We start from the raw sequence: 13,641 nt of genomic DNA, 5'->3' as shown, positions 1-13,641 counted from the left end.
TCGTCCATAAAAATATAATCTAACCTATATTTAGTAATGATGATTTGACTAATTTATGGCCCTTTCTCAACTTCTTTTTCTTTTTTTCACTAGCTTAATTAACTTAATTTTTTTTCTTTCTTTTAAAATTTTTGGACCTTTTTTTTTTTCATTCACTAAATAAACAACACAATTTTTTTTAAAACCGTGCCATTCTCTCATAGATCTTATTTCCGTTGACGTAGGAAGTACTATTATAGTAATTCTTTATGTAATAATAATATTTCAAATAAAGATGATTAAAATAATAAAATTAATAATGAGAATATATGAGATCGTAAACAGAAATTTCGAACTTTTCACATTTCAGTACTTCGAAATTTCGAATAATAGACATGTCATGTAAAATTTACAACAAATGAAAAATAAAATACAGAAACAGTACCTAATACAATCTACCATCTGTCTTCATCAGCGCATCCACAAAGTTCAAAGTAACACAGGTTTAAACTATATAAAAATCCATTTACACTTTATAGCTTTCCATGAACTTTAATTAGTATACACAGCCCACCACACACACACACACATAACATTCAAAGGCCGGCGTCGAACGCAACGCCGGTAGACGGCAGCCAAGAGGTCCCGCCGATGAAGTTAGCCACCGTAAACTTTGTAGCCTCCGGCGTGCCCATAACATGAAACCCCGGCCAGCTCACCCTGCCGGAGGTGGCGGCGCCGGGCCCCATATTCCCGTACTCGGCAAAATAGAGCGTCTTGTAAGTGGAGCCGCTGGAGCCCTCCCACTCCACCCAGCCGCGCGGCGAGACCTGGCCGGCGATGTTGCTCTGCATCACGACGGCCCTCGAGTAGGCCTTCCACGGCCGCCCGAGGTACAAGGCGAAGGATTTCTTGGCGGCGGAGAAGTCCGAGCCCACCGAGATCCTGCAGTTTTGCACGGAGAAGCCGGTGTTCTGGCCCGGGTCGGAGCGGCCGTTGGCAAGGATGGCGTTGAAGGAGGCGCCGCTGCGGGGGCGGCGGTAGATGAGGTTGCAGCTTTGCAGGACGGCGGCGGCGTTGCCGAAGATGAAGTCGATGGTGCCGTGGATGTCGCACTCGCGGTAGAACTGGCGGAGGGAGAGAGCGTAGAGGGTGTCCTGGTAGCCGGCGATGCTGCAGCGGTAGAGCACGGAGCGGTCAGAGGCGATGGCCAGCGCGATAGCCTGGTGCCCCTCCGCCCCCGCCGTGTTCGCGAACCCAATATCCCGAGCTATGAATCCGTCTCCGCGTACGGCTGTCAAATGGAGAAGATGCTGTTGCTTAATTTCTAGAAGCTAGCATGTATACTTTTTTCTCAATTTCTTTTTGGATAATTGCCTCAAGACACATAGACTTTAAATTACTCGCCCGTCCATAAAGAGCGTGTGGTGGAATGGAAGGCACATATTTTAATAAAAAAAGTTTTAAGATATAATTTTAATGTTAAATGATAGTATTGGACTCACTAAATTGTAAAAGTAAAGAGTGAATATTTTGTAAATATTGAGTGTGAATGAAGTTTAAAGTATAAAAGAGGTTTCTAAAAAAATAAAACACACAATCTTTGTGGACGGACGAAAATAGTAATAAACACACAATATTTGTCGACGGAGGGAGTATTTTTTATTTTGCACATGAATTTTAATTTATTTTAAATTTGTGAATTTTCTTATTATATTAGTATATTTTTTTGTACGTAATGAGCTAATTGAATATTCATGTTGCTATTGTAAAATAAGAAATAGCCATTAAGATAAAAAGAAAAGAAAAAAGAGGAAGATATAAAAAATAGTCATTCTTACAATTTTACTAATTATTATTATAATTTCACAACCACGAAGTTAGTTATTCATGAATTTACCCTATTTTATCTACAATATTACAAGGTTTATTAGTGCGAATTAAGGGTAAAATAATATTTTAAATAAAAAATGACTATTTTTTATTGTTTATTTTTTTTATTATTATAACAAAATAAATATTTTTATATATTAACTCATTTCTTACACTTGCTCCAAAACACACAAACTTTGCTCTTTTTTAATAAACTTTTAACAAATTGCAAATCAAAACAGACAGGGGCAACACGTGGAAAAATCAAGATTGTCGTCTATATTTGAAGTTGTGAGAAACTCCAAAACTGGTAAGTTCTTGTACACGTTTTGATAGAAATTTAAAGTTGAAGTGCAAACTAAAAATGAGTAATACTCAAATATATGATGGGACGAGTTTAAATTTGAAATTCATTTTCAACGCCAAAAACGACCCGAAATTCGTGTTCATTTGTTTAGACATTTAACCATGCTCTCTTTTTCAGAAAATAACCTTTCATTCGTATTGTAGTTTTCATTTTCACAAAAGGAGAGAGAGAGAGAGAGAGAGAGAGAGAGAGAGAGAGAGAGAGAGAGAGAGAGAGAGAGAGAGAGAGAGCTCACTAAAAGTAGCAGAGCCCTTGAGAGAAGCGCCCTCGCCGACGCTACTTCCAGCAGTGATGACGGTAGCGTATTTGCCATCACCAATCAACGTAATCCCATCTTTATTAGTACTGATTTTCTCGTTATAAGTCCCAGCCTTCACATATATCACATAACGACCTCCCGCCGCCGCGTTTATCGCCTCTCCCACACTCTTGAAATCCCCACTCCCGTCCTTGGCAACCACTGCATTCGCCGTCACCGCCGCACTCTGGAGCAACCTTCTCTCGCTGCCCGTCACCCACGCCGGAAAGTCTCCCCCTTCAAGAAGCCTCCGCCCCGCCGGCCCTCCGCTGATCCGGTTAGCTAGGGCCAGGGAGTTGCTGCCCAGTTTCGAAAGATGATCGATTCTCTTGTAAATCTCGGCCGCGTGCGCGTCCGCCGCCACGTGCTCTTCGATCGTGTCTCTGCACGCTTCTTGGAACGTTAGAGCCGCGCTAAGCCATGTTTGGATGTCGGCTTTGTGCTTCTTCGGTGATTTTTGGACTAGCTCCATCGCTTGCTTCAATCGTTTCACCGACATCTCCATCAGTTCGTCGCAGTAGTCTGCATAAAATTCAAACCCTATGAATGTAGTACTATAGAAAATAATAAGTTCAAAAAATTAAATTTTCACCATTTATAAAATTCGAATTTTAGCATATGAATTTATTTAACAAAGTGATGATATCTTGTGAAGAAAATGAAACAATGAAATAAAAAAACACAGATATACATTATACTTCTATTAATATATAATTAATGTAAGGATAATAGTGTATCGGGCCCTCTTATTTTCTTTTTGAAATTTAAAGATAATTATAATATATTCCATTAATTTATCATGTTAAAAGAAGTTACATGTGCGATGTACGTACCTACTTCCTAAGATGAAACGATATAAATAAAATAGAAAAATAGAAATGAAGGGCTTACGTACGGATGAAATTCTAATAAATTAAGAGTGGCACATAATAAGTCACACTAAATTATTTGAAAGAGTATCCCATTTGGTTTACCTGTGGCAGTTTGGATGAGTTGAGAATTGGGCGAGATGGAATTAGAGGAGGCGTAGGAATTGGTATCGGGCATCTTGGTCTGTGAAATGGTGTCGTTAACAAGGATAGACAAAAAGTCAATATTTCGATCATGTGACCCTAATTGTGTCAAAGTTTCGCCACACAATGTTGGATATCTTGTGTAAGAACATTCACCCCTCACTGCCTCTTCATAATCCACATTTCTTGCCCATGACACTGCACTAAAACATGTTATTGCCAAGAATACAATTACAATATATTTTGATGGTTCCATCACTCTCAACAATATATGAAAGAGCGCTTAAAACAAGTGCTTTTTTTTCTTTGGAAAAAGTAATGTCCAAGTATTCTGTGGGTGTTTGTGTGAATGGATAGTGAATAAATTGCTGCACTTTTATAGGGTGAAAGATGAGTGTGCATGTTGATCTCGATCGCAAGTTAGTTTAGGAGTCAATTTTTATTGAGATTGACATGTATGTCTAACCACTATGGCCTAAGCTATTTCGATTGACTTATTTATCTCATGGATATAAATGATAACCAAATTTTGATGAAAAAGTAAAAAGATTTGCCTTTTACAACATGATTTGTGTGTAAGTACGTAGCTATTACCCACCAATTATTTGATTAGAAAGACATGATATATATTATTCAAGAGTGATCAAGACATTGGACATAACAACAAACTCATGAAATTAATGAATCTATGCATGCACAAATATACCGAATTACCGATATAAGGCATACAAAAATTTAAAACTTGCCCCTGCCAAACTCTAAACAAAAGGGGGGGAAAAAAACAAAGTAAGACAAATTAAACAACTCGATGTCGATCTACAGTCGACGAATTGTTATATATATGATTTAATCAAAATTGGAACGAAGAACTAATCTCAACATGTACTCTTTGTGCAATATATAATTATCATAAATTGATACATTATCGTAATCTATGAAATGTACTATTAAATGTGAAAATTAATCTTGGTCATTCATTTAGTCAAAGATCAATAGACCAAATTAATTTCAAACTTTAAATAAATGAATAATAAATAAGGTGAGCTTTTTTTTTCTTCTTCTTATGTAATTTCTCAAAATAAAGACGTCAACAACAAATTTGAGTTATTATAATTAAAATAAAATTAGAAAAAATAAAGACTAATGCTAATAACACGAGTGATGCTCACAAAATATAGAAGTATACCGGCTAATTTAGCGCTCCAATGAGACCCCCTATTTTTAGTGAGACTTGAGACACGATCTCGTGCGTTTATTTCATCAATCCTATGGATGATATTATATCTAGAGGGAGAATTTTTTTTTCTTAGGGTTCAAATCCTGGAGGGAGCAAAATATTTTAAATTTCGTTATTCATCAATATATACTGCATTGTTCATCGGTATATACTGTCTTGTTCATCAGTTTATATGTTTTATTCAATACCAATTTTTTAAATTTCGTTATTCATCAGTATATAGTGCCTTGTGGCTCTTGTTCATCAGTATATACGTCTTATCATTGTACTCAGTGTCTCACGAAAAATAGGGGGTCTCACTGGAGCTCGCCCATATATATATATATATATATATATATATATATATATATAAATGAGAATAAACCTATAACGTTAGATTTTCAAATTAATCCTATGACTAATATTTATCTAGAGAGGGCGAAGTTTTATATGGGTTCAAATCCTAGAGGATTATAAGCAGCTTATGCGGCACTATATACTGACTTATGCATGATTCTATTTCTTACGATAGATAGCATTCTTAATATTATTAAATTGTGATTTTATTAAAAAAAAGAAAAAACCTATGAACCCTTGAAAGCACATGAAAGCAGACTAAGGGACGAGCATCATTAAGAACCTCATTATTTATTATATATTTTTTTAAGTTAAACTCATCTTTTATATATTATATAGATATATATATATACATATATAGATTGCTACTTATATCCCTTGCAAAATATAGCCCTATGATAAATGCGGGCTTCTATTCCTACGAAGCATGAGGCCTTGACTTTATTTATATGTGATCATAATCAATCACAAACAGCCTGGGAGCAGGGCCGGCCCTGGGCCTAGGCCAGGGGTGCAGCCGCCTAGGGCCCAGGGCAAAATAGGGCCCCCAAATTTTTTTTTAATTATTATGTAGGAATAAAAAATTTTCAGATATGTATTGGGCCTCCAAATATAAAAAGAACCACATTAGAACTAGCCCAATCTTCATTTTCAATTAAAAAAAGGTGGCCCACAACCACCTTTCTTCTTTTCCAATTCCACACGTTTCCTCCCTTTCCTCTTTTTTTATTTTTTGACTTTGCCTCCCTTTCCTCTTAATCATACATTCTTTCCTTCTTCCCGCAACTCCCAACGTCTCTTTTGCAATCCCAAAGGAAAAGGAATTAAGGAAAAGGCAGCCCACCGACCAGAAAATTGTTTTGCTTGTAATCTAATTTGCTTCTTACTTTCTTGCACCGGCCACCGGCGGCGACCACCGAAAAAAGGCAGCCCACCGGTCACCACTGTCTACTGCTCTGGCAGTTTATTTCCTTTTATTTCCTTTTGTTTGGCATGGTGATTTGGTATGAAATTCTTTTTGATGTTAATATGGTAAGCAAAAAGTTACAATCTAAGTCTATGTGCATTGATGCTACTATGAAGCAATTGGAAGGTGTATTATCATTTTTTGAAAAGTATAGAGAAAAAGGTTTTGTATCAAGTATGAATGTTGCTAAAAGTGTTGCACTTGAACGTCGTATGATTAGAGAAGAAGGTTTTGTATCAAGGATGTAGAGCCTATCTTTCCAATTAAACGTCGTATGATTAGGAAAAAGTACTTTGGTGAGAATAATGAGGAAGAAGAAGATCATTCACCTGAAGAGTTATTCAGAACTAGATACTTTTTGGTTGTTGTGGATATGACAATTGTTTCTTTAAAGAATAGATTTGAGGAACTGAAAACTTTTGAAGGTATTTTCGGTTTTTTATATGATTCAAATAAGTTAAAGTCATTAGGTGAGAAAGAATTAAGAGATTCTTGTGTTAATTTTCACTCTACATTTTCTCATGAGAATTTATCTGATATTGATTTAGATGATCTTTACTCAGAATTGAAAGTGTTGCAATTGACTTTGCCTACTAATTTATTGTCTGCCATTGAGATTCTAACATTTGTCAAATCTGCAGATTGCTATCCGAATGTGTCGATTGCTTATAGAATTTTATTAACTGTTCATGTGACTGTAGCATCTGCCGAAAGAAGCTTTTCAAAGCTTAAATTAATAAAAACCTATCTGAGGTCATCAATGTCGCAAGAAAGGTTGAACGGTTTGGCAATTTTGGCTATTGAGAAAGATATGTTAGAACATATTAACATTGATGTAATTATTAATGATTTTGCATCTGCAAAAGCTCGAAGAAATCGCTTTTTATGATATTGACATTTTTGTATGTATTTATTATATAAAGGGCCCTTTTATCTTATTTTGCCTAGGGCCCCTGAAATGTCAGGAACGGGGCTGCCTGGGAGTGTGTATATATATATATATATATATATATATATATATACACACACATACAGCTATCAAATACCAATCGCTTTGCATTGTACTGTAACTCTGTATGCCCCTACCTATTCAGCAAATACCTTATCTATTACACATTGGAAATCCAAACAAGCAATATAAAGTAATTGATTCTGCACTTAGATGTAAAATACTCCCCCATTTCATTAAAAATGGCTCAAATTGTTTTGACACGAGAATTAAAAGAAATGTGTAAATTGATTAAAAGTGATGGGACCTATATTTTTTAAAAAGTTAAAATTTTTCATTTATAAAAACATATCACTTATAGTGGGATAACCCAAAATAAAATGCAGACCACTTTTAATGAAATAAAAGGAATATTTATGTATCATTGAAGCTATATAATATCGTCGATTCTACACTTAGATACATATATTATATCGCAACTAAATGATATAAAGTGAGTAATAATAAAATATGGCAGCTAAATGATATAACGGAATTAAAGCAAATAGCAAATCGAATATCATATCCACAAACATTGAAATCACAAAAATACAATAAATAATACACCATGTAAACACTTCACTAGTGGATTTTCTATAATTATGCAATCAATAATTAAAAATCAAACAAAAAGAATTAAATAAAATACTAAGGGTGCGTTTACTTTAATGAATAAATTCATCATATGAAAATGAGAGATAATAAAAATTTATGCCTTTAAATATCTCCCCTTTTTTTCCATATTTTACACAAAAGAGAAGTTCGTCATTTTCTCTTTCTTATTTTCACTTCAATGATAGATAAGAAAGAGAAAATAAGAAAATGGCGTGTAAAATATGGGAAAAGAAAAGAAACATTTAAAGGCATAAATGTTTGTTATTCCCCTTTTCTCATGATAAATTTATTCATCAAAGTAAACGCACCCTAATAAGAAAGACCAAACGTAGGAATTGTATTTGATCAACCAAACTCATGCAATTTAATCACTAATTCAATTATCAATTTTAATTCAATCTATCCACTCTCGAGCAAATTTATGATAGTTGACTAATATATTTTTTTATCTTCTTTATATCACAAGAAACATATAATTACTCTCAACAACACACAAAGATCGAATAGCTTCCTATGACTCCACTTATCTCGACTTTTATGCATTCCTGAATAAATGTTATCACTGCTAGGTCTCAAATTGAACAACTAACATGCAAAAATATTTGTTAGCTATCTAACATAAATTAATCAAACACTCGAAGTCATAAAATTAGACACTAGAAGGTTATAATATCATTAATTCAAACTCATAAATTCAATTAAGTCATACAAACTCTAGAATAAAAAATTAAATTAGCCAGACATAATTAAATAAGAACAAAACTTAATAGAAAAATATAATAAAAATAATTAAATAAATACTCACTCCTTTTCCCAAGTGCATACCCATTGAAGAATGATACAGGTTTTAAGAAATTGGTTGAGTGTGTGCGAGTGGAACAAAGGCCCACTTTTGTTGTGAGTGAGTTATGTGAGATATAGTTACCTTAAAAGGAAATGAGTGTGCAGTTTGAGGATGCACCAAAAGGAAATATGAGTATGCACTTGGGACATAGAGGGAGTAAATTTTGAAGACAATTCCACAATGAATGATTCAAATACAGTAGCAATCATTACAGAAAAAATCCAAACATTAAAACTTAAAGTACTAAAAAAACTAGAAGAAACTAAAACATATGAATTGTAAACTATAAATGTGGGTTCTTACAAAGCCATTGAAAACATATTTATAGGCAATGATTAGAGATATTTACAAAGCTGCTAGTAGGACGAAGCGAGTAAAAGCTTGACTTAAAATAAGACTCCCCCGCAGAATTTTGCATGCTATTTTTAGCATACTATATTTTTTTGGCCCGTTCGCCTTTGTTTGAAGTTCGATTTTTTATTTGTTTAACTCGTTTCAGAATGAACTTTGTGATTTACTAGCCTCAAAGACCCTGAATGCTGCCCAGAGCATCTACACCACAACCGAGAAGGAACTCCTTGTTGTGGTATTCATGTTTGAGAAATTCGGATCTTACCTCTTTGGGAGTAAGACCTTGGTGTACCAATTGTTGGGTCCCGGAGGGTCACTGAACAAGTGTATTGGGGAAGGAGGGGGGGAATACACCTGTATAGGGGTGGAAAATTGGGTTGCGGGTATCGGGTATACCCTCACCCGTCCCGATACCCGCGCGGGTATCGGGTACCCGATACCCGCAAAATTCGGGTGGAGGGTCGGGTGCGGGTATCGCATCCTCAAAAATTGCGGGTAGAGGGTACCCTCAGGTATACCCGCGGATACCCGCATTACCCGCAAATAACATTATAAAATTAAAATTAAATAATTTTATTAGATTTTACTTTTATAAAATTAGATTTTATTAGATTTTACTTTTATTTATTATTTATTCGTCACAGGTTTTATGGATAATCGATGAGATAGAAAGGATATTTTCAATTTTTTTTTGTGAAATGCGGGACGAAATACCCTCTCGCGGGACGAAATACCCTCCGCTTGGGACCAAAAACCCGCAAAATTACAATTAAAAAAAAAATCGCGGGACTGTGAGGGTACCCTCATACCCGCAGCGGGTATCCGCTGCGGGTATTCGGGTACCCGCATCGGGGAAGAGGGTCGGGTGAGGGTGCTGTTTTCGGCAGTTTTCGTCCCGCGGGTACCCGCATTTTGCGGGTAGGGTACCCGCGGATGCCCGATTTTCCACCCCTACACCTGTAGGCTATTTTTCAAAATTCTTCTGTAAATAACTGAAGGAGTATCAACTGATACTGAAAGAGATTTACTGAAGTCGACAATTAAGGAAATCTTCAGTTAACAAGGGGTTGTAGACTGATACTAAAGTAACTTAGTATTTTGATTTTAGTTAGGCTCATGGCTTTAACTGATACCCACGTAAGGCTTTAGTCTAGATTTGAAAACAGAGAAGTGTTATGAATCTTATTGATTATCCGAAGATTTATCAATTAGACTACACAAGCAGCGGAAAGTAAACTTAGGAAATAGCCTGTGTGATTATCACGTTGTCAAAATAAAGTTTCACTTTGTAATTAATCAGTTTCAGTTAAAATAACGTTTGTGCACAGATAAAGAATGTAAATACTGAAAGCGATAAACGATAAAAGATTTTTACATGGTTCGGAATAAGTTCCTATGTCCACGGTCAGTTAACCACACTTACAATCACTCTGGGCTTGTGCTTGCGGGTGCACAACAAACCTTCAACTGAAACAATGTTTCAGTGCCAATACACTGGATTGGACTTCTCGTCTCCTTCTTAACTTGCAGGTGCAATGACTACACTTCGTCTTGCGTGTAGGGGCTAAGAACTCTTGAGTTCAGATCACTGTCTCGAACTCTCTCAAACTCTCTTTTCGCTCAGTTGAAAAGGGGTTTGAAATACCAACTAGACTACATAGAATAAACTCTCTGTAATCAGAAACTTAGGCTTTAAATATCACAAAGAAATTGCCTAAGAAACTAAGAGAATGTGTATAATCAGTGAACTGATTTGGGCTTTGAGTATTCTCTTCTTCGATTCAAACTTTGAAGGCAGTGAAAGGTTGAGTTACAATTTTGGCAGAGGTTCAGCTTGTGCGTTTGAATCGGTGAAGATTGTGATATTCCTCGAGCTCTATTTATAGGCGAAGTATTGAATAGATCCGTTGGCAAGATGGTCTTCAAGAATTCGTCCGTTGTGAGAGAAAATTTGAATTTGGTTGAGGCTTCAATCTTCGAGGTTCCTGATTTGGTGAAGAGCGGCGTCTCAGGTACAGAAGTCAGGCGCCTCTGAAAAGTTAGCACCAAAAAGGAATGCTCTGTAGAAAAATGACGATCTTCAAAATCTTTGAATTTAATGCGGTTGTACTTGTAGTGTACGTGGCTTCCTTTTAACTTAAAGTATTCAGTCCGATGAAGAATGTCAACTGATACTTGACTTGAGTATCAGTCCGCTAATTCCACGTGGCCAGCATTAGTAAATCAGTCATAACTGATTCTTCAGTGAGATCCTCCTCAAGTCAATACATCAGTATTTGACTTGGTCTTTTCACATGTTATCTTCAGTCGAGTAAACTTCAGTCTTCAGTCTTCAGTCTTCAGACAACAGTCTAACTAGAAAGTATGAACTCTAACATTTGAGTTCGAAAAGTTATAGTCTATTAAAAGAAAAATTGGTATCATCAAAACTAGAGTTAGGATATTTCATTAAGTTCCCAACACACAGACCACTCTGCCCTAAAGTACTTGATGGCAAAGAAGGAGTCCAAGCTAAGGTTGATCCGGTGGATACTTTTATTACAGGAATTTGACATTGAGATCTAGGATAAGAGTGGTGCCCAAACCCAAGTGGTGGATCATCTATCCGTATACTTTAGGAGGAAGATGGTTTGCCCATCAACAAAATATGTTTCCAAATAAAGAGCTATACCAAGTGGAGAAGGCTCTGACCAAAGATCCATGGTATGCTGATATTGTTAATTACATGGTGACATAAGCATTTCCTCTAGGCATAACACCATACAAAAGGAATCGGCTCAAGGAAGACTGTGAGACCTTCATATGGGATGACCCATACCTATGGAAGATGTGCTCAAACAAAGTCATAAGAAGGTGTGTACCCGAGTTCGAGAATGAGAGTATCTTGCAACATTGACATGCAAAGGAGTGTGGTGGCCACTTTAGGCACAAGCGGACTGTAAGGAAAAAACTGGAATGTGGATTCTATTGGGCCAAAATCTTCAAGGATTTATATGAGATGTGCTGAAGGTGCGAGCAATGCCAGAGAGAGGGGAATATCACCCGAAAGAATGAAATGCCAATGGTATCTATCCTACCCATGGAGATTTTCGACATTTAGGGCATGGACTTCATGGGTCATTTGCCCAATTCAAGAGGGAACCGGTATATACTATTGGCGGTGGACTATGTGTCCAAATAGGTGGAGGCCAAAGCAACTCAGACCAACGATGCAAGGGTGATATCCGGTTTCCTGAAGTCCCACATATTCAGCAGCTATGGTGTGCCCAAAGCTATTATTAGCGATCAGGGCACACACTTCGGCAATGCCACCTTAGGGAGCTTACTCAAGAAGTATGAAATCCAACACTAGGTGTTTACAACATATCACCCTCAGAAAAATGGATTGGCCGAATTGTTCAATAAGATCATCAAGACCCTTTTAAGGAAAGTCGTTGGTCCGAGAGGGAAATATTGGAATACCCGGATCGACGATGCCCTCTGAGCATATCGGACAACATTCAAAATACATTTTGGAATGTCCCTGTACATGATGGTGTTTGGCAAGATGTGCCATTTACCCGTTGAGCTAGAACACAAGGCATTCTAGGCAGTGAACAAAATGAACTTTGATTGGGTAGAGGCAGGTGAAACCAGAAGCTAAGCATACAAGAGCTTAAGGAGATCCGACTTCAAGCCTATGAGAGTGCCTTATTCTAAAAGAAAAAATTGAAGCTTGCCCATGACCGACTGATCAAGGCAAAGAGCTTCGATACAGGGCAAATGGTACTCATTACCAGACACGTTTCAAGTTCACTGCGGGCAAACTTTCAACCAAATGGACTGGTCCATACGAGGTCCATGCCCAATTCCCAAGTGGAGCTATTGAAATCAAGGATCCAAAGACTGGAAACAATTTTAACGTAAATGGGCAGAGCCTAAAAGCTTACTTTGGCTAGAGCATGAAGATCCAAGGTCCGGACCCAAATGACCTTGACAAAAATTCAAACTAAGGAGTACTATGTCGTGCCCATGACGTTAACCAAGGCGTTGACCGGGAGGCAACCTGGTATCTGGTTTATTTTTAGTATTTTCTTTTATTTTCATATTTTATTTTATTTTTCTTTTTGTTCGGTTTGACCGCCCTTTCGAAGTGTTTCTTGCTTTAGGGGTTGTTTTCTTATTGTTTCATTGTGTAGGTTTTGAAAAGGTATCCTGGGGCAGAGGGAGACAAACAGACATACGGAGGCTCAAAAGGCACATGTAACTAATTGAGGAGGGCAAATGTCAGAAACCTGTAAAAAGTAAGTGACACCTATCCCCCACGTCAGCCTAAAACTCTAGCCTATACTTACAACCTCCTTTTCCCACTCTCTCACAAATTCCCCGACGATCAGCCTCACATCACTTCTTCCCTAAAACCCAACTGTTCTAGCCATCATTAACACCCATTCCCTCTCCAAACAAAACCCCCATTTCGCAAAACACCCTCAGCCACTGCACTTTCCGCTGCACTTCATAAATCCACCAAACATCGAAAATCCAAGGAATCTAAGTCCCATAGCATGTTCGCTTCTGACCGGAGCCTTTCTCCAGTGAATACTGCTCCCCTGGAGCATTTAACGTCCGACGCGAAGCCCATTTCCTACTAGAAGAGACCACCGCCCAATCACCCCATGCACACTCTTCGGGAGTAGCGGAGACGGCGAGCCCTCAGGACCTCTTGTGCACGCAAGACGCCTACCAACCACTGACGCGGAAGAAGAAAGGCAAGGCATGGGTCATCACCACCACC

At 37.3% G+C, this 13,641-nt stretch overlaps 1 protein-coding gene across 1 annotated transcript; it reads right to left on the bottom strand.

Moving 5' to 3' along the window:
* Positions 1 to 317: 317 nt before the first annotated feature.
* LOC131021420 (pectinesterase-like) lies at positions 318 to 3,935 on the bottom strand. Its single transcript, XM_057950605.1, has 3 exons — positions 3,491 to 3,935; positions 2,454 to 3,038; positions 318 to 1,273 (listed from the first exon to the last, which is right to left on the bottom strand). The coding sequence occupies exons 1-3, from the start codon at positions 3,783 to 3,785 to the stop codon at positions 576 to 578; spliced, it is 1,578 nt and encodes a 525-aa protein (XP_057806588.1). The 5' UTR covers positions 3,786 to 3,935; the 3' UTR covers positions 318 to 575.
* Positions 3,936 to 13,641: the final 9,706 nt, after the last annotated feature.

The sequence above is a fragment of the Salvia miltiorrhiza genome, chromosome 4, assembly GCF_028751815.1.
Source record: "Salvia miltiorrhiza cultivar Shanhuang (shh) chromosome 4, IMPLAD_Smil_shh, whole genome shotgun sequence".
Taxonomy (NCBI): domain Eukaryota; kingdom Viridiplantae; phylum Streptophyta; class Magnoliopsida; order Lamiales; family Lamiaceae; genus Salvia; species Salvia miltiorrhiza.
This window is presented reverse-complemented; position numbering and strand designations above follow the sequence as displayed.

Bases quoted from the DNA above. Each gene is read 5' to 3' on its own strand.
- LOC131021420 (XM_057950605.1), bottom strand. From the start codon at position 3,785: ATGGAACCATCAAAATATATTGTAATTGTATTCTTGGCAATAACATGT. The intron at 3,039-3,490 runs GTAAACCAAATG...AATTTTATGCAG, and splicing joins ACTCATCCAAACTGCCACAG to ACTACTGCGACGAACTGATG. The intron at 1,274-2,453 runs GTGAGCTCTCTC...TCCATTTGACAG, and splicing joins CAAGGGCTCTGCTACTTTTA to CCGTACGCGGAGACGGATTC.